The sequence below is a fragment of the Mustelus asterias genome, chromosome 13 (assembly GCF_964213995.1).
Source record: "Mustelus asterias chromosome 13, sMusAst1.hap1.1, whole genome shotgun sequence".
In the NCBI taxonomy this organism is placed as follows: Eukaryota; Metazoa; Chordata; class Chondrichthyes; order Carcharhiniformes; family Triakidae; genus Mustelus; species Mustelus asterias.
Genome location: NC_135813.1, coordinates 596,006 through 617,572, shown reverse-complemented (window position 1 = coordinate 617,572; position 21,567 = coordinate 596,006). Strand labels below are relative to the sequence as shown.

General features: G+C 45.8%; 1 protein-coding gene across 1 annotated transcript in view; it reads right to left on the bottom strand.

Annotated features, from left to right (window-relative positions):
* The window catches only part of ttc16 (tetratricopeptide repeat domain 16), a 183,780-nt gene that overhangs the window by 122,342 nt on the left and 39,871 nt on the right, over positions 1-21,567 (bottom strand). The window contains exon 5 of the mRNA XM_078226122.1: positions 11,038-11,140. Coding sequence (XP_078082248.1) covers positions 11,038-11,140 — 103 coding nt within the window. The remainder of the gene's footprint in view (positions 1-11,037; positions 11,141-21,567) is intronic.

The window sequence follows — 21,567 nt, the reverse complement described above, 5'->3', positions numbered from 1 at the left end:
CCCCCCATCAATTAGTTCCTTGATCCTAGTCAACTCTTCTAGCTCCCCTCCCCCCAACCTATCTAGTTTAAATTCTCCCCAGTAGCCTTAGCCAACCTACTGGCCAGGATATTGGTCCCCCTGTGATTCAAGTTCCACCCGTTTTTTGTGACCCCTTCTGGCTCTCCTAATTTCCTTCTTTAGTCCCTTCCTACAAGCCGTATACTCTTCTAAATCCCTATCTTCGCCAAGCTCTGAGCCTTTTGTACGCTTTCCTTTTCTTCTCAACTAGGTCCCGCACAGCTTTCGTGCACCATGGTTCCTTTAACCGACCAACACCTCCCTGTCTGCTCGGAACGTTCTCCTGTAGAACTCTCGAGAGACATTCCTTGAAAAACCACCACCTCTCTTCAGTACATTTCTCCGAGAATACCTCCTTCCAATTTACTCCTCTAATTTGCTGTCTAATGTCTTCATATTTCCCCTTACTCCATATAAACACTTTCCTAGCTTGCCTGATCCTTCCTGTAGCCTGAGACACTCAACCTCACTGTTAACCACCCGGCCAATCTTTGTGCCATCAACAAACTTACTGATCCTACCCCCTCACAGTCATCCATGTCATTTATATAAATGACAAACATTAGGGGGCCCACCATGGATCCCTGTGGTACGCCTCTGGTCACCAGTCGCTAAAGCAGCCATCTGTCATCACTTCGTCTCCTACTGCTATGCCAATTATGAATCCACCTTATCAGATATCCTGCATCCCATGTGCATTTGCCTTCTTAATATGTCTCCCATGAGACTGTCAGACTTTGCTGAAATCTATGTAAACTACATCAACTGCACTACCCTCATCCATACACTTGGTTACATGCTCAAAAAATTCAATCCAATTTGTTAGGCATGACCTCCCGCTGACAAAACCATGTTGACTATCCCTGATCAAACCTTGCCTCTCCAAATGGAGATAGATTCTCTCCTTCAGAATCTTCTCCAGTAGTCTCCCAACCACAGATGTCAGACTCACTGGTCTGTAGTTCCCTGGCTTGTCTCTACAACCTTTAAATAGTGGGACCACATTAGCTGTTCAGTGACCAGGGAGCAATTAAAAACTTGGGTCAAAGCCCTTGCAATTTCCTTCCTTGCCTCCCACAGCAGCCTGGGACACAATTCAGCCAGACCTGGAGATTTAAGTTCACTTAAAAGTCCATTTTTAAGCTCGCCAATACCGTGTCACTCCTTATGATAATTTTCTCTAGGGCCTCAGTCTTTCTCAGAGTTCCATAACTACCTCCTCATTCTCATGGATGAAGACATGTGCAATATTTATTTAGCACTCTACCAATGTCCTCTGCCTCCACCCAGAGATTTCCTCCCTTGGTCCCGAATGGGCCCTACTCTTTCCCTGGTTATCCTCTTCCCACTGATGTGCTTAAATATCTTGGGATTTTCCCTACTTTTACTAGCCAGAGCTTTCTCATATCCCCTCTTTGCTCCAATTGATTTCTTAAGCTCCATCCTGCACTTTCTGTACTCCACTAATGCCTCCGCAGACTTACTCCCCTTATACTTGTTAAAAGCCTCTCTTTTCTTCTCATTGTATCCCGAATGTCTCTGGTCATCCATGGTTCTCTGGGTTTGTGACACCTCCTATTATTCTTAATCAGATGATTAACTCCCTTAGCACTACCCAGATTTAGTGAGAGCCCGAAGCAAAGATTTGGGACCAGATATTCAAATTAAAGGCAGGAATCAGGACTAATCTTTTTAGTAGGGTTACTTTGGAAAAGCAACGAACAAATATTTAAAGGGATGACACAAAGAATAATGTACAGCAAAGAAACATCTTCATTTGCACCAAGCATTCCCTTTATCATCATTAAAGAAAAAAAGGCATGCACTAGACTTTGCAAGTTATTTCACATAGTCAATAAAGAAAATCATATATGAACAAAACTTTCTGGTCAGTTTTAATATAATCTGTTCCTACAAAGCGTTCAGGGCTTTTGTGGTGCATGTGCAAGTTGTGTTAAGGTACCGATCAGAAACCAAGGTTTATTGGGAAGTAAGACTAGACTCCAACAATTTCCTATTTTTGACATGAGAGAGAGGCTAGAATGTTTCACCCCAGGCGTGATTCTACTGAAAAACAGAAGCTTTATCACAAACTTTAGTTAACAACACCGTTTAATTGTAACACAAAATGAACAAATTTGTAAACATGATAAGATAGGTTTTGTTAAAAATTGTATCACAGGTTCACAGATCCCTGGAAGTGGCAACACAGGTGGATACAGAGGTCAAGAAGGTATACAGCATGCTTGCCTTCATTGACCAGGGTATAAGAGTATAAAAGTTGGCAAGTGATGTTACAGCAATATAAAACTTTAGTTTGGCTGCAGTTGGAACATTGCGTGCAGTTCTGGTCGCCACATGACCAGAGGGTGCAAATAAGGTTTACCAGGATGTTACTTGGTCTGGAGGATTTAAGGTATGAGGGGAGGTTGGGTAAACTCGGATAGTTTACACTGGAAAGATGGAGGCCGATCCGATAGAAGTCTATAAAATTATGAGGGGCATAGATAGGTGGATAGCCAGAGGCTTTTTCCCCAGGGTGTAAGGATTGACAAGAGGTCACAGGTTTAAGGTGAGAGGTGGCAAGTTTGGGGGGGGCGGGGGGGTGGAAATGTGCAGGAGGGTGCCTCAAACGCACTGCCAGTGGAGGTGGTGGAAGCAGGCATGATAGCAAATGTTCAAGGTGCACCTTGATAAGATGCATGGATTGGAAGCAAACAGTGATCAAAATCATGTACTAATAGACTCGAACCTCTAAGTTGGTGTTTTGCTAACTTAGAGGTTCGAGTCTATTGGTACATGTATTCTTGTGTTGACTTAGGTTACCAGGCTGGAACAGGTGGTCCAGGCAGCAACTGCTTGTTGTTACTTTAAAAATAATAATAAAACTGGCTTTCCTGCAAGCTTAGCTCCTCCATTAATCATATGATGCTGCCCCAATTAACACACTTGGAATACTGTATGCAATTCTGGTCACCCTATTATAGAAAGGATATTATTAAACTAGAAAAAGAGTGCAGAAAAGATTTACAAGGATGCTACCAGGACTTGATGGATTGAGTTATAAGGAGAGGCTGGATAGACTGGGACTTTTTTCTCTGGAGCGGAGGCAGCTGAGGGGTGATCTTATAGAGGTCTATAAAATAATAAGGTAGATAGTCAATATCTTTTCCCAAAGGTAGGGGAGTCTAAAACTAAAGGGCATAGGTTTAAGGTGAGGGGAGAGATACAAAAGTGTCCAGAGGGGCAATTCTTTCACACAGAGGGTGGCGAGTGTCTGGAACAAGCTGCCAGAGGTAGTAGTAGAAGCGGGTACAATTTTGTCTTTTAAAAAGCATTTAGATAGTTACATGGGTATGATGGGTATAGAGGGATATGGGCCAAATGCAGGCAATTGGGATTAGCTGAGGGGTTTTTTAAAAAAAGGGCAGCATGGACAAGTTGGCCCGAAGGGCCTGTTTCCATGCTGTAAATCTCTATGACTCTATAACCTAATTAACCGTGGGCAGCATGGTGGCAGAGTGGCTAGCACTGCTGCCTGTGCCAGGGACCCAAGTTCGATTCCTAGCTTGGGTCACTGTGTGGAGTTTGCACAATTCTCCGTGTCTGCGTGGGTTTCCTCTGGGTTCTCCGGTTTCCTCTCACACTTAAGATGTGCAGGTTAGGTGGATTGGCCATATTAAACTGCCCCTTAGTGTCAGGGGATTAGCTAGGGTAAATGTATGGGGATAGGGCCTGGGTGGGATTGGGGTCAGTGCAGTCTCCAAGGGCTGAATGGCCTTCTTCTGCACTGTAGGATTCTATTAAAAAAATCAGAACCTCACATGGGCGGCACGGTAGCACAGTGGTTAGCACTGCTGCTTCACAGCTCCAGGGTCCTGGGTTCGATTCCTGGCTCGGGTCACTGTCTGTGTGGAGTTTGCACATTCTCCTTGTGTCTGCGTGGGTTTCCTCCAGGTGCTCCGGTTTCCTCCCACAGTCCAAAGATGTGCAGGTTAGGTTGATTGGCCAGGTTAAAAATTGCCCCTTAGAGTCCTGAGATGCGTAGGTTAGAGGGATTAGTGGGTAAAAATATGTGGGGGTAGGGCCTGGGTGGGATTGTGGTCGGTGCAGACTCGATGGGCCGAATGGCCTCCTTCTGCACTGTAGGGTTTCTATGATTCTATGACTCATATCTAGTCTAAAATCCCAGGAGAACCTAAAGGAACAAAAAGGTCTATTAATTCTACAAAGTAACATATTCTTAGCTAAAAATCGATTAGCCTGCATTCTTAGCATCTGCTTCATGTTTCCCAGACAGTTGACTCCTGTAACAAAACACTGCTCCTTAAAGCAGCCTCACCTTACACACAAAACATACCAAAATAGCATAGTATCATCCCAGTTGTTTCTCTGGGGAATGTTACTGCTGAGCTGTTGTATTTGTTGGGGAATGGCTGATCTCTGGGACAAATGGCTGTTCAGCTCTTTGCTCAGTTGGTGAATCAATCTGCCTCACCTGCCTGCTGTGAAGCAGCAGCTTCTCCAGTTGCAAGTCCACGTCTGCAGTTGTGACAATAGATTTGGTCGTTAACTTGGTGTAGAATGGAGGTGAGAATTTCCCAACCCAGGTCCCAAATTGCTATGTGAGCTGACTTTTGTTGAATGCATTGAAACAGTTAGCTCTGACAATAATTTGGTAGCTTTATCAAAGTGGAGTAGCGTGTGTGTGCAGTTCTGGTCACCACGTTATTGGAAGGATGTGATTGCACTGGAGGGGGTGCAAAGGTGGTTCACCAGGATGCTGCCTGGGATGGAACATTTAAGTTAACAGAGGTTGCACAAGTGTGGGTTGTTTTTCTTGGGGCAGAGAAGACCAAGTGGCAATCTGATCGAGGTGTACAAGATTGAGGGGCATGGATAGAGTGGATAAGGAGCAGCTCTTCCCCTTAGTTGAAGGGTCAAAGGTTCAAGATGACGGACAGGAGGCTTTACCGAGGGTAGTGACAGTCTGGAATGCGCTGCCTGGGAGGGTGGTAGAAGCAGGTTGCCTCACAACCTTTAAAAAGTACCTGGATGAGCACTTGGCACATCATAACATTCAGGGTTATAGGCTCTGCAGCAGGGATTTCCCTTTCTCCTTCTCAGAAGCTGCAGGACTCCTTTGAAGTCCCCAGACAGCGAGATGTCAATTTAAGAGCAGTGTTTTGAATCAACAGCTTAATGGATTTCTCTTCAGCAGCTCTTCATTCATCTTTTCCTTCATGCTCGAATCCATCTCAAGTTAAGTTTATTTATTAATATCACAATTAGGCTTACATTAACACTGCAATGAAGTTACTGAGAAAATCCCCTAATCACCACACTCCGGCACCTGTTTGGGTACACAGAGGGAGAATTTAGCATGGCCAATGTACCCTAACCAGCACGTCTTTGTGACCCAAACCAGGAATCGAACCTGGGTCTCTGGCACGGAGGCAGCAGTGCTGACCACTTACCGTACTGCTCAAGTATCTCTTTTGTTCCTAAACACAATGTTTGCATAGACCAAGCCTGATTGACAGCTGTGGTTTCAAACACTAAAGTTTCTCACCTTTTAAAAAAGCATTCAGCTTCTCTGTTCAAATGATCAAAGTGATTAACTTCATACTTCCCTTGTGCCCATTCATTTAATATGTCTATATCTCTTTGCAGTCTCTATATGACCCCCCACCACACCACCCCCCCACCTCAAATTTGGGTACAGTACTCTTTCCATCCAAGCAAAACTCCACTATTCATTGCCAGCCAAATGAAAAATACACCATTTATGCCCATCCCCAACTGCAGAATCCCTTATCTTGTCTAGTAACCTTGTGTGTTGCACCTTATTGAATGATCACTCATTGCGGACAATCTTCACCGGTTTTCTTCAAGCCTTTACAGAAGCCACCCTCACCCTTGCTATGTCAATTGTCTGCCATGTAGTGCCTGGCCATATTTACGTACCCTCAGTTCTTAGTGAGCTGAATAGCAGCAGGGAAACGACAAGCAGTATAACCGAGTTCAGACTGCATTAGATTGTCCTGTGCGCCTCTGGCAATTCTTTCCATGCCCCTTGCATCTAGTGTAAGGGCCCTTCCTCATCCATTACCAGCCTAATCATATCCTCCTTGTCAGAACGGTGGCACAGTGGTTAGCACTGCTGCCTCAGCGCCAGGGACCCAGGTTCAATTCCTGCCTCGGGTCACTATCTGGGTGGAGTCTGCGTGGGTTTCCATTGGGTGCTCTGGTTTCCTCCCACAGTCCAAAGATGTGCGGGTTAGGTGGATTGGCCATGTTAAATTGCCCCTGTCAGAGGATGAGTAGGGTAAATATGTGGGGTTATGGGAATAGGTCTGGGTGGGATTGAGGTCAGTGCAGACTTGATGGGTGGAATGATTTGATTTGTCACATGTATTAGTATACAGTGAAAAGTATTGTTTCTTACACGTTATACAGACAAAGCATTCTGCTGCTAGAGAAGGAAAATACATGAATAGGATAGGAATAGAGGGATATGGTCCCCGGAAGGGCAGAGGGTTTTAGTTCAGTCGGACAGCATGGTTGGTGCAGGCTTGGAGGGCCGAAGGGCCTGTTCTTGTGCTGTAAATTTTCTTTCTTTCAGAGTGCAGAATGTAGTGTTAGTGTCATAGCTAGGGCATAGAGAAAGATCAACTTAATCCAAATTAGGTCCATTCAAAAGTCTGATGGCAGCAGGGAAGCAGCTCTTCTGTTCTGGAGTCAGTTGGTACATGACTTCAGACTTTTATCGTTTGATGGTCGCTCAGATGGCCCCATGATTAGCATTACACCTTTCCTCTGCTGCAGAGCAAGGGTTTCTCAGATATGAGCAGCCATGCCTTCAGCAGGTAGCCCTTTACACCAAGAAGCAATCCTTGAAGGCGAGCTGGCAATGCCTCAGTATGTACACGTCCTGGGAAACATGGGATGCTCTTTTCATGGTCATAGCTTATGACAGAAACGATACAGAACACAAAAAAGCCACTTGGCCTGTCTGCTCTGTGGGAGCAATTTACCCAGTAAATTGGTAATTTACTGGGTTACTGTAATTTAACCAGTAAATTAAATACTGCCTTCTACATTCTTTCCATTCAGATAACAATCCAGTTTCCTCTTTAATGTGCCTCTGCACAGGTTTGGAGGCATTACAATTTTTATCATCTCCAGCTCTTAAGGCATAGATGTTATGGTGCTTTCTGCTGCTGAGTTTTGTCTTTTGCAGATAGCATTTAAATAGGAAGACCAACATGGTTGGTTTACCTGCGATTCCTCAGTGCCCCTTTCCAAATATGGAGTTGGGGTAGATTGCTGAGCTGTAACCTGGCTTGTTTTCAGACAGACATTCACCCTGGGGGTTTGAGATCACCACAGCCTTGGTTTCAGAACAATTCATTCATGTCCAAGAAATACCTTTTTGGATGTTTTCTGGAGATAGCTAGTGCCACTTCTAGTCTGGAAAGTATCCTTTGAGATGGCAGCTGAATATTCCGGGGTATAAGTGTTTTAGGCGAGACAGAGGAGGGGCTAAAAAAGGTGGGGGAGTAGCGATATTAGTTAAGGAGCATATTACCGCGGTGCAGAGGGTAGACAACTTAGAGGGGTCATGTACTGAGTCGCTGTGGGTGGAACTCAGAAACAGGAAGGGTGCAGTCACTATGCTGGGGGTGTACTACAGACCACCCAACAGCCCACGGGAAGTGGAGGAAAGGATATGTCAGGAGATTCTGGATAGGTGCAGAAAAAATAGGGTTGTTGTAGTGGGGGACTTTAATTTCCCTGGCACAGACCGGAAAGTGCTGAGAGCTGGGGGTCCGGACAGGGAGGAATTTGTAAAATGCGTACTGGAAGGTTCTTTGGAACAGTATGTAGATAGCCCGACTAGAGAGGGGGCTATACTGGACCTAGTTCTGGGAAATGAGCCCGGTCAGGTCGTCAAAGTTTCAGTAGGGGAACATGTGGCAAATAGTGACCACAACTGTTAACTTTAGGATAGTAATGGACAAGGATGAGTGCTGTCCTACGGACAGGGTGCTAAATTGGGGGAAGGCTAACTATAGCCGGATTAGGCAGGAATTGGTGGATGTTGATTGGGAGAGGATGTTCGAGGGTAAGTCCACGTCTGGCATGTGGGAGTCTTTTAAGGAACTATTGATAAGGCTGCAGGATAGGCATGTGCCTGTAAAAAGGAAAGATAGGATTCGAGAGCCGTGGATAACCAGGGAAATTGAGGATCTGATTAAAATGAAAAGGGAGGCATACGTTAAGTCCAGGCAACTGAAAACAGATGGAGCTCTGGAGGAATACAGAGAGAGTAGGAAAGAACTCAAACAGGGAGTTAGAAGGGCAAAAAGAGGTCACGAGATGTTCTTGGCAGGCAGGGTTAAGGAGAATCCTAAGGCATTCTATTCATACGTTAGGAACAAAAGAGTTGCCAGGGAGAAAATTGGACCTCTCAGGGACAAAGGAGGGGAATTATGCTTAGAACCCAAGGGAATAGGGGAGATCCTAAATGAATACTTTGCATCGGTATTCACGAAGGAGAGGGGCGTGTTAACCGGGAGTGTCTCGGAGGGAGGTGTTGACCCATTAGAGAAAATCTCCATTACAAGAGAGGAAGTGTTAGGTTTTTTAGGGAACATTAAAACTGACAAAGCCCCAGGGCCTGATGGAATCTATCCTCGACTGCTCAGGGAGACGAGAGATGAAATTGCTGAGCCTCTGACGGAAATCTTTGTCGCTTCTTTGGACACGGGTGAGGTCCCTGAGGATTGGAGGATAGCGAATGTGGTCCCATTCTTTAAGAAGGGTAGCAGGGATAACCCAGGAAATTATAGGCCGGTGAGCTTGACGTCTGTGGTAGGGAAGTTGTTGGAGAGGATTCTTAGAGACAGGGTGTATGTGCATTTAGAACGGAACAATCTCATTAGTGACAGACAGCATGGTTTTGTAAGAGGGAGGTCGTGCCTTACAAATTTGGTGGAGTTTTTTGAGGAAGTGACAAAAACGGTTGATGAAGGAAGGGCCGTGGATGTCGTCTATATGGATTTCAGTAAGGCATTTGACAAAGTCCCACATGGCAGGTTGGTTAAGAAGGTTAAGGCTCATGGGATACAAGGAGAAGTGGCTAGATGGGTGGAGAACTGGCTTGGCCATAGGAGACAGAGGGTAGTGGTCGAAGGGTCTTTTTCCGGCTGGAGGTCTGTGACCAGTGGTGTTCCGCAGGGCTCTGTACTGGGACCTCTGCTATTTGTGATATATATAAATGATTTGGAAGAAGGTGTAACTGGTGTAATCAGCAAGTTTGCAGATGACACGAAGATGGCTGGACTTGCAGATAGCGAAGAGCATTGTCGGACAATACAGCAGGATATAGATAGGCTGGACAATTGGGCGGAGAGGTGGCAGATGGAGTTTAATCCGGATAAATGCGAAGTGATGCATTTTGGAAGAAATAATGTAGGGAGGAGTTATACAATAAATGGCAGAGTCATCAGGAGTATAGAAACAGAGGGACCTAAGTGTGCAAGTCCACAAATCCTTGAAGGTGGCAACACAGGTGGAGAAGGTGGTGAAGAAGGCATATGGTATGCTTGCCTTTATAGGACGGGGTATAGAGTATAAAAGCTGGAGTCTGATGATGCAGCTGTATAGAACGCTGGTTAGGCCACATTTGGAGTACTGCGTCCAGTTCTGGTTGCCACACTACCAGAAGGACGTGGAGGCGTTAGAGAGAGTGCAGAGAAGGTTTACCAGGATGTTGCCTGGTATGGAGGGTCTTAGCTATGAGGAGAGATTGGGTAAACTGGGGTTGTTCTCCCTGGAAAGACAGAGAATGAGGGGAGATCTAATAGAGGTGTACAAGATTATGAAGGGTATAGATAGGGTGAATAGTGGGAAGCTTTTTCCCAGGTCGGAGGTGACGATCACGAGGGGTCACAGGCTCAAGGTGAGAGGGGCGAAGTATAACTCAGATATCAGAGGGATGTTTTTTACACAGAGGGTGGTGGGGGCCTGGAATGCGCTGCCAAGTAGGGTGGTGGAGGCAGGCACGCTGACATCGTTTAAGACTTACCTGGATAGTCACATGAGCAGCCTGGGAATGGAGGGATACAAACGATTGGTCTAGTTGGACCAAGGAGCGGCACAGGCTTGGAGGGCCGAAGGGCCTGTTTCCTGTGCTGTACTGTTCTTTGTTCTATAGTGACAACTTTTGAATCTACAGACGGAGAGCCAGGTGATCTTCAGTGGCCATATTTTGCAGCCCATCACTGACCATTTTAAAGAGTAAAAGCGCAGTTCCAGAAGATTATGGAGTCCAATTTATGTTTTAAAAGCTATGAATATGACATGACTTTTCTGGGCCAGACAGGAAGCAGAAACTTGCTAACTGCCCCCTCCCCATTACTGTTCAATCATTGAGGAAAATCTTCATGTCAACAAATTTTGGTCTTAAAATTTCAACCAAAATAATTGCCTAACTAAAATATCGGGTGGATTTTTCCAATGCTGACTGGGGAGCCCTTTGAAGATGACACCTCAGGCCTTACCCTGCCAGAGTGATGGTGCAAAACATGCCATCAAATTCTGTGTGCACCGAATGCCAGAAAATCTGGAGTGAAAACACAGTTGTGCATCTGGAGAGATATGCTGCTTTTTAGTCGGAACGTGACAAATTAAGGATAAATCCACCCACAAGTGAATTGCAAGTCATTTTTATTGCGGCTGATTTGTGCCTGAACCCAGAAAGCTTGCTCACTCTCTTACTCATTATTGTTTAAACAATGGTTAAAACTCTACCACCTCAGTTCCCACAATGGAAATCTCCTTTGGCCTCGGGTGGAATTTTACGACCTGGCCGGAGCGAGGTGGTAAAATCCTGCCCAATGTGTATTATCAGTTCCATTTGTGACTCTAATAAATAAACTTAAAACAGTGCAAAAGTTCATTTTTCTTCACCTGGATATAATGGTTTCCACTTATAAGTCCTTCCGTTGTAAATACGGGAGTTAAAAGATGAACACTGCTCATCACGGAAACTCCTCCCATTAGCTGGGCACTCCTGCAGTAGAAAGAAGAGTATGTTGAATTGCAATTTGTTGCATTGAACTTGGTTTCCACTTAGCCACATGACAGTAGTGATTACACTTCAAAGGTAATTCATGAGGCATTTTGGGACATCTTAAACATGTTGCTAGATGAACGTTCTTATCTTTAAAAGTAAGAAATCTCAACACCAGTTTAAAGTCCAACAGGTTTATTCAGAATCATGAGATTTTGGAGCACTGCTCCTTCATCTGGGGAGTGGAGAGGTAGGTTCACAAATATAGCATATATAGGCAAGATAATGGTTGGAATGGGAGTCTTTAATGGGACAGTGCGAGTGGGGAACCCAAGATCCCAGTTGAGGCTGTCCTCATGCTTGCGAAACTTGGCTATCAGTTTATGTCAGAAACTGATAGCCAAGTTCCTTACGCATGACCGGATTCTTGTGTTCATGTCACACTACATGTAACCCCCACTCTTTGGCCTGCAAAATCCTATTAACGGTCCTGTATTGAGACAAATCACACCTCTAACCTATGATTATCCTTCTCTCCACTCACACTGTCTGTGCATGTAAAGACTCGCATTCCAACCATTATCTTGCAATTGAGTCTCTGTCTATATATGCTGTGTTTGTGAACCTACCTCTCCACTCAGGTGAAGGAGCAGCACTGAAAGCTTGTGATTCCGAATAAACCTGTTTGACTTTAACCTGGTGTTGAAACTTCTTACTGTGCCCACCCCAGTCCAATGCTGGCACCTCCACATCATATCTTTAACAGTAGCAAATGGACTCAACATTTTAGAGAATGGACTTTGCTGCACATGGTAGGTGTAATTAGTCCAGATAGTACAAAGGTAGTGGAAAACACAGTTTGGATTTTAAACACATTTCAGAGACTATACAATTCCAAATTTGTTTCGAGTGGAATGATCTTGTATTGGATATTTCAGCTCTGGGAAAAAAGATTCTCACCTTCAGCCCCATCTATGCCTCAATTTTATAGACTTCTATCAGGTCTCCACTGCTCCAGAAAAAAACACCCTAGTTTGTCCAGCCTCTCATAGCTCATACTGTCTAATCCAGACAGCATCTTGGTAAACCTCTCCTGCACCCTCCACATCCTTCCTGTAATATGGCCACCAGGATGGAATGCCATACTTCAAGTATGGCCTAACCAAAGTTTTATAAAGCTGCAAACTTGACATTCTACCCTGACCATTAAAGGCAATCATGCCATATGCCTTCTTTACCACCCTAGCTACTTGTGTGGCCACTTTCAGGGAGCTATGGACTTGAACCCCAATATCCCTCTGTACATCAATGCTGCTCATGGTTCTGTCAGTAACTGTACCATTTGATCTCCCAAAGTGCAACACCTCACTTGCCCAGATTAAACTCCATCTGCCATTTCTCTGCCCATATCTGTAACTGATCTATATCCCACTGTATCAAAGAACAAAGAAAATTACAGCACAGGAACAGGCCCTTCAAGTCTGCACCAACCATGCTGCCCGACTTAATTAAAACCCCCTACCCTTCTGGGGACCATATCCCTCTATTCCCATCCTATTCATGTACTTGCCAAGACGCCCCTCAAAAGTCACTACCATATCTGCTTCCACTACCTCCCGTGGCAACAAGTTCCAGGCAACCACTACTCTGTAAAAAAATCTGCCTCATACACCTCCTTTAAACCTTGCCCCTCGCACCTTAAACCTATGCTCCCTAGTAATTGACTTTTCCACCCTGGGAAAAAGCTTCTGACTATCCACTCTGTCCATGTCCCTCAATCTTGTAGGCTTCTATCAGGTCGTCCCTCAACCTCCGTCACTCCAGTGAGAACAAACCAAGTTTCTCCAACCTCTCCTCATAGCTAATGCCCTCCATACCAGGCAACATCCGGGTAAATCTTTTCTGTACCCTCTCCAAAGCCTCCACATCCTTCTGGTAGTGCAGTGACCAGAATTGAACACTATATTCCAAGTGTGGCCTAACTAAGGGTCTATACAACTGCAACATGACTTGCCAATTTTTAAACTCAATACCTCAGCCGATGAAGGCAAGCATGCCATATGCTCATTCTCCACAGTGATAGTGCCAGAGGACTGGAGAGTGGCGAATGTTGTTCCTCTGTTCAAGAAAGGAAATAGGAATGACCCTGGTAATTATAGGCCGGTTAGTCTTACTTCGGTGGTCGGCAAGTTAATGGAAAAGGTCCTGAGGGATAGGATTTATGACCATTTGGAAAGATGCAGCTTAATCCGGGATAGTCAAGATGGATTCGTGAAGGGCAAGTCTTGCCTCACAAATTTGATAGAATTCTTTGGAGGAGATAACTAGGTTTGTAGATGAAGATAGAGCAGTTGATGTCGTATACATGGATTTTAGTAAGGTGTTTGATAAGGTTCCCCATGGTCGGCTCATGAAGAAAGTGAGGAGGTGTGGGATAGAGGGAGATTTGGCTGATTGGATAAGTAACTGGCTATCTTATAGAAGACAGAGGGTGGTGGTGGATGGATAATTTTCAGACTAGAGACCAGTTACCAGCGGTGTACCACAGGGATCAGTGTTGGGTCCTCTGCTATTTGTGATTTTTATCAATGACTTGGAGGAGGGGGCTGAAGGGTGGGTCAGTAAATTTGCTGATGACACCAAGATTAGTGGAGTAGTGGATGAGGTGGAGGGCTGTTGTAGGCTGCAAAGAGACATTGATAGGATGCAGAGCTGGGCCGAAAAATGGCAGATGGAGTTTAACCCTGATAAGTGCAAGGTGATTCATTTTGGTAGGACAAATTTGAATACGGATTACAGGGTCAACGGCAGGGTTCTGAGGAATGTGGAGGAACAGCGAGATCTTGGGATTCATATCCACAGATCTCTGAAGGTTGCCACTCAAGTGGATAGAGCCGTGAAGGCGGCCCATAGTGTGTTAGCGTTTATTAACAGGAGATTTGAGTTTAAGAGCCGTGGGGTTATGCTGCAACTGTACAGGACCTTGGTGAGACCACATTTGGAATATTGTGTGCAGTTCTGGCCACCTCACTATAAGAAGGATGTGGAAGCATTGGAAAGAGTGCAAAAGGAGATTTACCAGGATGCTGCCTGGTTTGGAAGGTAGGTCTTGAGGAAAGGTTGAGGGAGCTAGGGCTTTTCTCTTTAGAGCGGAGGAGGATGAGAGGCAACTTAGAGGTTTATAAGACGAGGGTGATAGATAGAGTGTACGTTCAGAGTCTATTTCCTCAGGTGGATGTAGCTATTACGAGGGGGCATAACTAGAAGGTTCATGGTGGGAGATACAGGAAGGATGTCCGAGGAAGGTTCTTTACTCTGAGTGGTTGGGGTGTGGAATAGACTGCCTGCTTTGAGTGGAGTCGGACAATTGAAGAACTTTCAAGTGATTATTGGATAGGCACATGGAGCACACCAGAATGATAGGGAGTGGGATAGCTTGATCTTGGTTTCGGACAAAACTCGGCACAACATAGAGGGCTGAAGGGCTGTACTGTTCTATGTATTCCTTCTTTACTACCTTCTCCACCTGCATTGCCACTTTGTGACTTGTGTATCCAGATCCCTTTGCCTATCAATACTCTTGTACATCTGATGTGCTAAGTGTAATTTTACGAGATATAAATTTCAAATTTAAACTTTTGTCCGGATTAAACTCCATCTGCCATCTCTCTGCCCAAGTCTCCAACTGATCTATATCTTGCTGTATCCTCATCGCTATCCACAAATCCACCAACTGTACTAATCAATCCAGTTACATTTTCCTCCAAATCATTTATATATATTACAAACAGCAAAAGTCCCAGCATGGATCCCTGAGGAAACCACTTGTCACAACCCTCCATTCAGAAACGCACCCTTCCACTGCTGCCTTATCTTCTTTGCCAAGATGGGGAGATGCCGGCGTTGGACTGGGGTAAACACAGTAAGAAGTTTAACAACACTAGGTTAAAGTCCAACAGGTTTATTTGGTAGCAAAAGCCACACAAGCTTTCGGAGCCTTAAGCTCCTTCAGGCGAGTGGGAATTCTGTTCACAAACAGGGCATATAAAGACAAACTCAATTTACAGAAAAATGGTTGGAATGTGAATCCTTACAGCTAATCAAGTCTTAAAGGTACAAACAAACAATGTGAGTGGAGAGAGTATTAAGCACAGGTTAAAGAGATGTGTATTGTCTCCAGACAGGACAGCCAGTGAGATTCTGCAAGTCTAGGCAAGCTGCGGGGGTTACAGATAGTGTGACATGAACCCAATATCCCACTCGAGGCTGTCCTCATGTGTGTGGAACTTGGCCATCAGTGTCTGCTCAGCAAATCTGCGCCGTCGTGTGTCATGAAGGCTGCCTTGGAGAGCGCTTACCCGAAAATCAGAGGCCGAATGCCCGTGACCACTGAAGTGCTCCCCAACAGGAAGATAACAGTCTTGCCTGGTGATTGTCGAGCGGTGTTCATTCATACATTGTCGCAGCATCTGCATGGTTTCCCCAATGTACCATGCCTCGGGACATCCTTTCCTGCAGTGTATCAGGTAGACAACGTTGGCCAAGTTGCAAGAGTATGTACCGTGTATCTGGTGGATGGTGTTCTCATGCGAGATGATGGCATCTGTGTCGATGATCCGGCACGTCTTGCAGAGGTTGCTGTGGCAGGGTTGTGTGGTGTCGTGGTCACTGTTCTCCTGAAGGCTGGGTAGTTTGCTGCAGACAATGGTCTGTTTGTGATTGTGCGGTTGTTTGAAGGCAAGAAGTGGAGGTGTGGGGATGGCCTTGGCGAGATGTTCGTCTTCATCAATGACCTGTCGAAGGCTCCGGAGGAGATGCCATAGCTTCTCCGCTCCAGGGAAGCGGTACTCAGGCAGGATAGATTAGGGAGCTTGTCTACAGAGGCCCTATGGGTGGAGCTGAGAAACAGGAAAGGTATGACCACATTAATGGGCTTGTATTATAGACCACCCAATAGTCAGTGAGAATTGGAGGAGCAAATCAGCGGAGAGATAGCAGACAACTGCAAGAAACACAAAGTTGTGATATTAGGGGATTTTAATTTTCCACATACAGATTGGGACTCGCATACTGTTAAAGGTTTAGACGGGGTAGAGTTTGTAAAATGTGTTCAGGAGAATTTTCTACATCAGTATATAGAGGTGCCAACTGGAGAGGATGCGATATTGGATCTCCTATTGGGAAATGAGTTAGGGCAGGTGATGGATGTGAGTGTGAGGGAACACTTTGGATCCAGTGATCATAATGCCATTAGTTTCAACCTGATCGTGGATAAGGATAGATCTGGTCCTCGGGTTGAAGTTCTGAACTGGAAAAAGGCCAAATTTGATGAAATGAGAAGGGATCTGGGAAGTGTGGATTGGCACAGGCTGTTCTCTGGTAAGGATGTAAATGGAAAGTGGGAGGCCTTCAAAGGAGAAATTTTGAGAGTGCAGAGTTTGTATGTTCCTGTCAGGATTAAAGGCAAAGTAAATAGGAATAAGGAACCTTGGTTCTCGAGGGAGATTGTAACACTGATTAAGAGAGTTGTATGAAATGTACAGGCAGCAAGGAGCAGATCAGATGCTCGAGGAGTATAGGAAGTGCAAGAAGCTACTTAAGAGGGAAATCAGGAGGGCTAAAAGACGACATGAGGTTGCTTTGGCAGACAGAGTGAAGGAAAATCCAAATTCTATAGGTATGTTAGGAGCAAAAGGATAGTGAGGGATAAAATTGGTCCTCTTGAAGACCAGAGTGGTAGACTGTGTATGGAACCAAAAGAGATGGGGGAGATACTAAATGGTTTTTTTGCATCCATATTTACTGAGGAAACGGGCATGGAGTCTACGGAAATAGGGCAAACTGGTAGGGAGGCCATGGAACCTTTACAGATTAAAGGGGAGGAGGTGCTCGCTGTCCTGAGGCAAATCAGAGTGGATAAATCCCCAGGGGCCCTGGCAGACATATTTAAAATGTCAGTATTCATGGGGGAGGTGCCGGATGATTGGAGGGTGGCTCATGTTGTTCCGTTGTTTAAAAAAGGTTCCAAAAGAAATCCGGGAAATTATCGGCCAGTAAGTTTGACGTCGGTGGTGGGCAAGTTATTGGAAGGTGTGATAAGGGACAGGATCTACAAATATTTGGATAGATAGGGACTTATTAGGGAGAGTCAACATGGCTTTGTGCGTGGTGGGTCATGTTTGACCAATCTATTAGATTTTTTTGGAGGAGGTTACCAGGAAAGTGGATGAAGGGAAGGCGGTGGATGTTGTCTACATGGATTTCAGCAAGGCCTTTGACAAGGTCCCTCATGGGAGGTTAGTTAGGAAGGTTCAGTCTCTAGGTATACATGGGGAGGTAGTAAATTGGATTAGACACTGGCTCAAATGGAAGAAGCCAGAGAGTGGTTGTGGAGGATTGCTTCTCTGAGTGGAGGCCTGTGACTAGTGATGTGCTGCAGGGATCGGTGTTGGGTCCATTGTTGTTTGTCATCTATATCAATGATCTGGATGATAATGTGGTAAATTGGATCAGCAAGTTTGCTGATGATACAAAGATTGCAGGTGTAGTGGACAGTGAGGAAGGTTTTCAAAGCTTGCAGAGGGATTTGGACCAACTAGAAAAATGGGCTGAAAAATGGCAAATGGAATTTAACACAGACAAGTGTGAGATATTGCACTTTGGAAGGACAAACCAAAGAAGAACGTACAGGGTAAATGGTAGGACTCTGAAGAGTGCAGTTGAACAGAGGGATCTGGGAATACAGGTACAGAGTTCCCTAAAAGTGACGTCACAGGTGGATAGGGTCGTAAAGAGTGCCTTTGGTACATTGGCCTTTATAAATCGGAGTATCGAGTATAAAAGTTGGAGTGTTATGGTAAGGTTATATAAGGCATTGGTGAGGCCGAATTTGGAGTATTGTGTATAGTTTTGGTCACCTAGTTACAGGAAGGATGTAAATAAGATTGAAAGAGTGCAGAGAAGGTTCACAAGGATGTTGCCGGGACTTGAGAAGCTGAGTTACAGAGAGAGATTGAATAGGTTGGGACTTTATTCCCTGGAGCGTAGAAGATTGAGGGGAGATTTGATAGAGGTGTATAAGATTTTGATGGGTATAGATAGAGTGAATGCAAGCAGGCTTTTTCCGCTGAGGCTAGGGGAGAAAAAAACCAGAGGGCATGGGTTAAGGGTGAAAGGAGAAAAGTTTAAAGGGAATATTAGGGGGGGCTTCTTCACGCAGAGAGTGGTGGGAGTGTGGAATGAGCTGCCAGATAAAGTGGTAAATGCGGGGTCACTTTTAACATGTAAGAAAAACTTGGACGGGTTCATGGATGAGAGGGGTGTGGAGGGATATGGTCCAAGTGCAGGTCAATGGGACTAGGCAAAAAATGGTTCGGCACAGACAAGAAGGGCCAAAAGGCCCGTTTCTGAGCTGTAATTTTCTATGGTTCTATGGACAAAGGGTACTCTGTCCACCGTGTCCGTCTTGAGGTGGTCGGTGCGGTTTTTTGCTGTGGCGCGTCAGAACTGTCGATCGATGAGTCGAGCGCTATATGCCATATCCTGTTCTTATGAGGGCATCTTTCAGCGTCTGGAGGTGTCTGTTGCGATCCTCCTCATCCGAGCAGATCCTGTGTATACGGAGGGCTTGTCCGTAGGGGATGGCTTCTTTAACGTGTTTAGGGTGGAAGCTGGGAGAAATGGAGCATTGTGAGGTTATCTGTGGGCTTGCGGTACAGTGAGGTGCTGAGGTGACTGTCCTTAATGGAGATGTGTGTGTCCAAGAATGCAACCGATTCCGGAGAGTAGTCCATGGTGAGAGTCTGATGGTAGGATGGAACTTGATGTCATCATATAGTTGTTTCAGTGATTGTTCACCATGAGTTCAAAGGAAGAAAATGTCATCGATGTATCTAGTGTATAGCATTGGTTGAAGGTCCTGTGCAGTGAAGAAGTCTTGTTCGAACCTGTGCAAGAAGATGTTGGCATATTGGAGGTGCAAATTTGGTCCCCATGGCTGTTCCGTGTGTCTGGATGAAGAACTGGTTGTTGAAGGTGAAGACATTGTGGTCCAGGATGAAGCGGATGAGTTGTAAAATTGCATCTGGCAGTTGTCGGCACTGAGCACTGAGGCCGTTGCAGCAATGCCATCATCATGGGGGATGCTGGTGTAGAGTGCCGAGACATCCATTGTGACGAGGAGTGCTCCTGGTTCAACTGCTCCATGTGTGCTGAGTTTCTGTAGGAAGTCCTTAGTGCACGACAAAACATAAGAACATAAGAAATAGGAGCAGGAGTAGGCCATCTAGCCCCTCGAGCCTGCCCCGCCATTCAATAAGATCATGGCTGATCTGGGGGTTCTTTGTACAATGGGTTTCAGGGTGCCCTCTACATAGCCAACCGTTGGATTCGCATTCCAACCATTATTCTGCAAATTGAGTTTGTGTCTTTATATGCCCTGTTTGTGAACAGAATTCCCACTCACCTGAAGGAGCTGAAGGCTCCAAAAGCTTGTGGCTTCTAGAAAAAGAGAGAGGGCATGGGATCCAAGGGGCAGCTGCCCTGTGGATCCAGAACTGGCTTGCCCAAAGGACAGTAAGAAGTTTAACAACACCAGGTTAAAGTCCAACAGGTTTATTTGGTAGCAAAAGCCACACAAGCTTTCGAGGCTCTGAGCCCCTTCTTCAGGTGAGTGGGAATTCTGTTCACAAACAGAACTTATAAAGACACAGACTCAATTTACATGAATAATGGTTGGACTGCGAATACTTACAACTAATCCAGTCTTTAAGAAACAAAACAATGGGAGTGGAGAGAGCATCAAGACAGGCTAAAAAGATGTGTATTGTCTCCAGACAAGACAGCCAGTGAAACTCTGCAGGTCCACGCAACTGTGGGAGTTACAAATAGTGTGACATAAACCCAATATCCCGGTTGAGGCCGTCCTTGTGTGTGCGGAACTTGGCTATCAGTTTCTGCTCAGCGACTCTGCGCTCTGTCGTGTGTCGCGAAGGCCGCCTTGGAGAACGCTTACCCGAATATCAGAGGCCGAATGCCCGTGACCGCTGAAGTGCTCCCCAACAGGAAGAGAACAGTCTTGCCTGGTGATTGTCGAGCGGTGTTCATTCATCCGTTGTCGCAGCGTCTGCATAGTTTCCCCAATGTACCATGCCTCGGGACATCCTTTCTTGCAGCGTATCAGGTAGACAACGTTGGCCGAGTTGCAAGAGTATGTACCGTGTACCTGGTGGATGGTGTTCTCACGTGAGATGATGGCATCTGTGTCGATGATCCGGCACGTCTTGCAGAGGTTGCTGTGGCAGGGTTGTGTGGTGTCTTGGTCACTGTTCTCCTGAAGGCTGGGTAGTTTGCTGCGGACAATGGTCTGTTTGAGGTTGTGCGGTTGTTTGAAGGCAAGAAGTGGGGGTGTGGGGATGGCCTTGGTGAGATGTTCGTCTTCATCAATGACATGTTGAAGGCTCCGGAGGAGATGCCGTAGCTTCTCCGCTCCGGGGAAGTACTGGACAACGAAGGGTACTCTGTCCACTGTGTCCCGTGTTTGTCTTCCGAGGAGGTCGGTGCGGTTTTTTGCTGTGGCGCGTTGGAACTGTTGATCAATGAGTCTAGCGCCATATCCTGTTCTTATGAGGGCATCTTTCAGCGTCTGGAGGTGTCTGTTGCGATCCTCCTCATCCGAGCAGATCCTGTGTATACGGAGGGCTTGTCCGTAGGGGATGGCTTCTTTAACGTGTTTAGGGTGGAAGCTGGAGAAGTGGAGCATCGTGAGGTTATCCGTGGGCTTGCGGTACAGTGAGGTGCTGAGGTGACCGTCCTTAATGGAGATGCACGTGTCCAAGAATGCAACCGATTCCGGAGAGTAGTCTATGGTGAGCCTGATGGTGGGATAGAACATAGAACATAGAACATTACAGCGCAGAACAGGCCCTTCGGCCCACGATGTTGCACCGACCAGTTAAAAAAAAAAACTGTGACCCTCCAACCTAAACCAATTTCTTTTCGTCCATGAACCTATCTACGGATCTCTTAAACGCCCCCAAACTAGGCGCATTTACTACTGATGCTGGCAGGGCATTCCAATCCCTCACCACCCTCTGGGTAAAGAACCTACCCCTGACATCGGTTCTATAACTACCCCCCCTCAATTTAAAGCCATGCCCCCTCGTGCTGGATTTCTCCATCAGAGGAAAAAGGCTATCACTATCCACCCTATCTAAACCTCTAATCATCTTATATGTTTCAATAAGATCCCCTCTTAGCCGCCGCCTTTCCAGCGAAAACAATCCCAAATCCCTCAGCCTCTCCTCATAGGATCTCCCCTCCATACCAGGCAACATCCTGGTAAACCTCCTCTGCACCCTCTCCAAAGCCTCCACATCCTTCCTGTAATGTGGGGACCAGAACTGCACACAGTACTCCAAGTGCGGCCG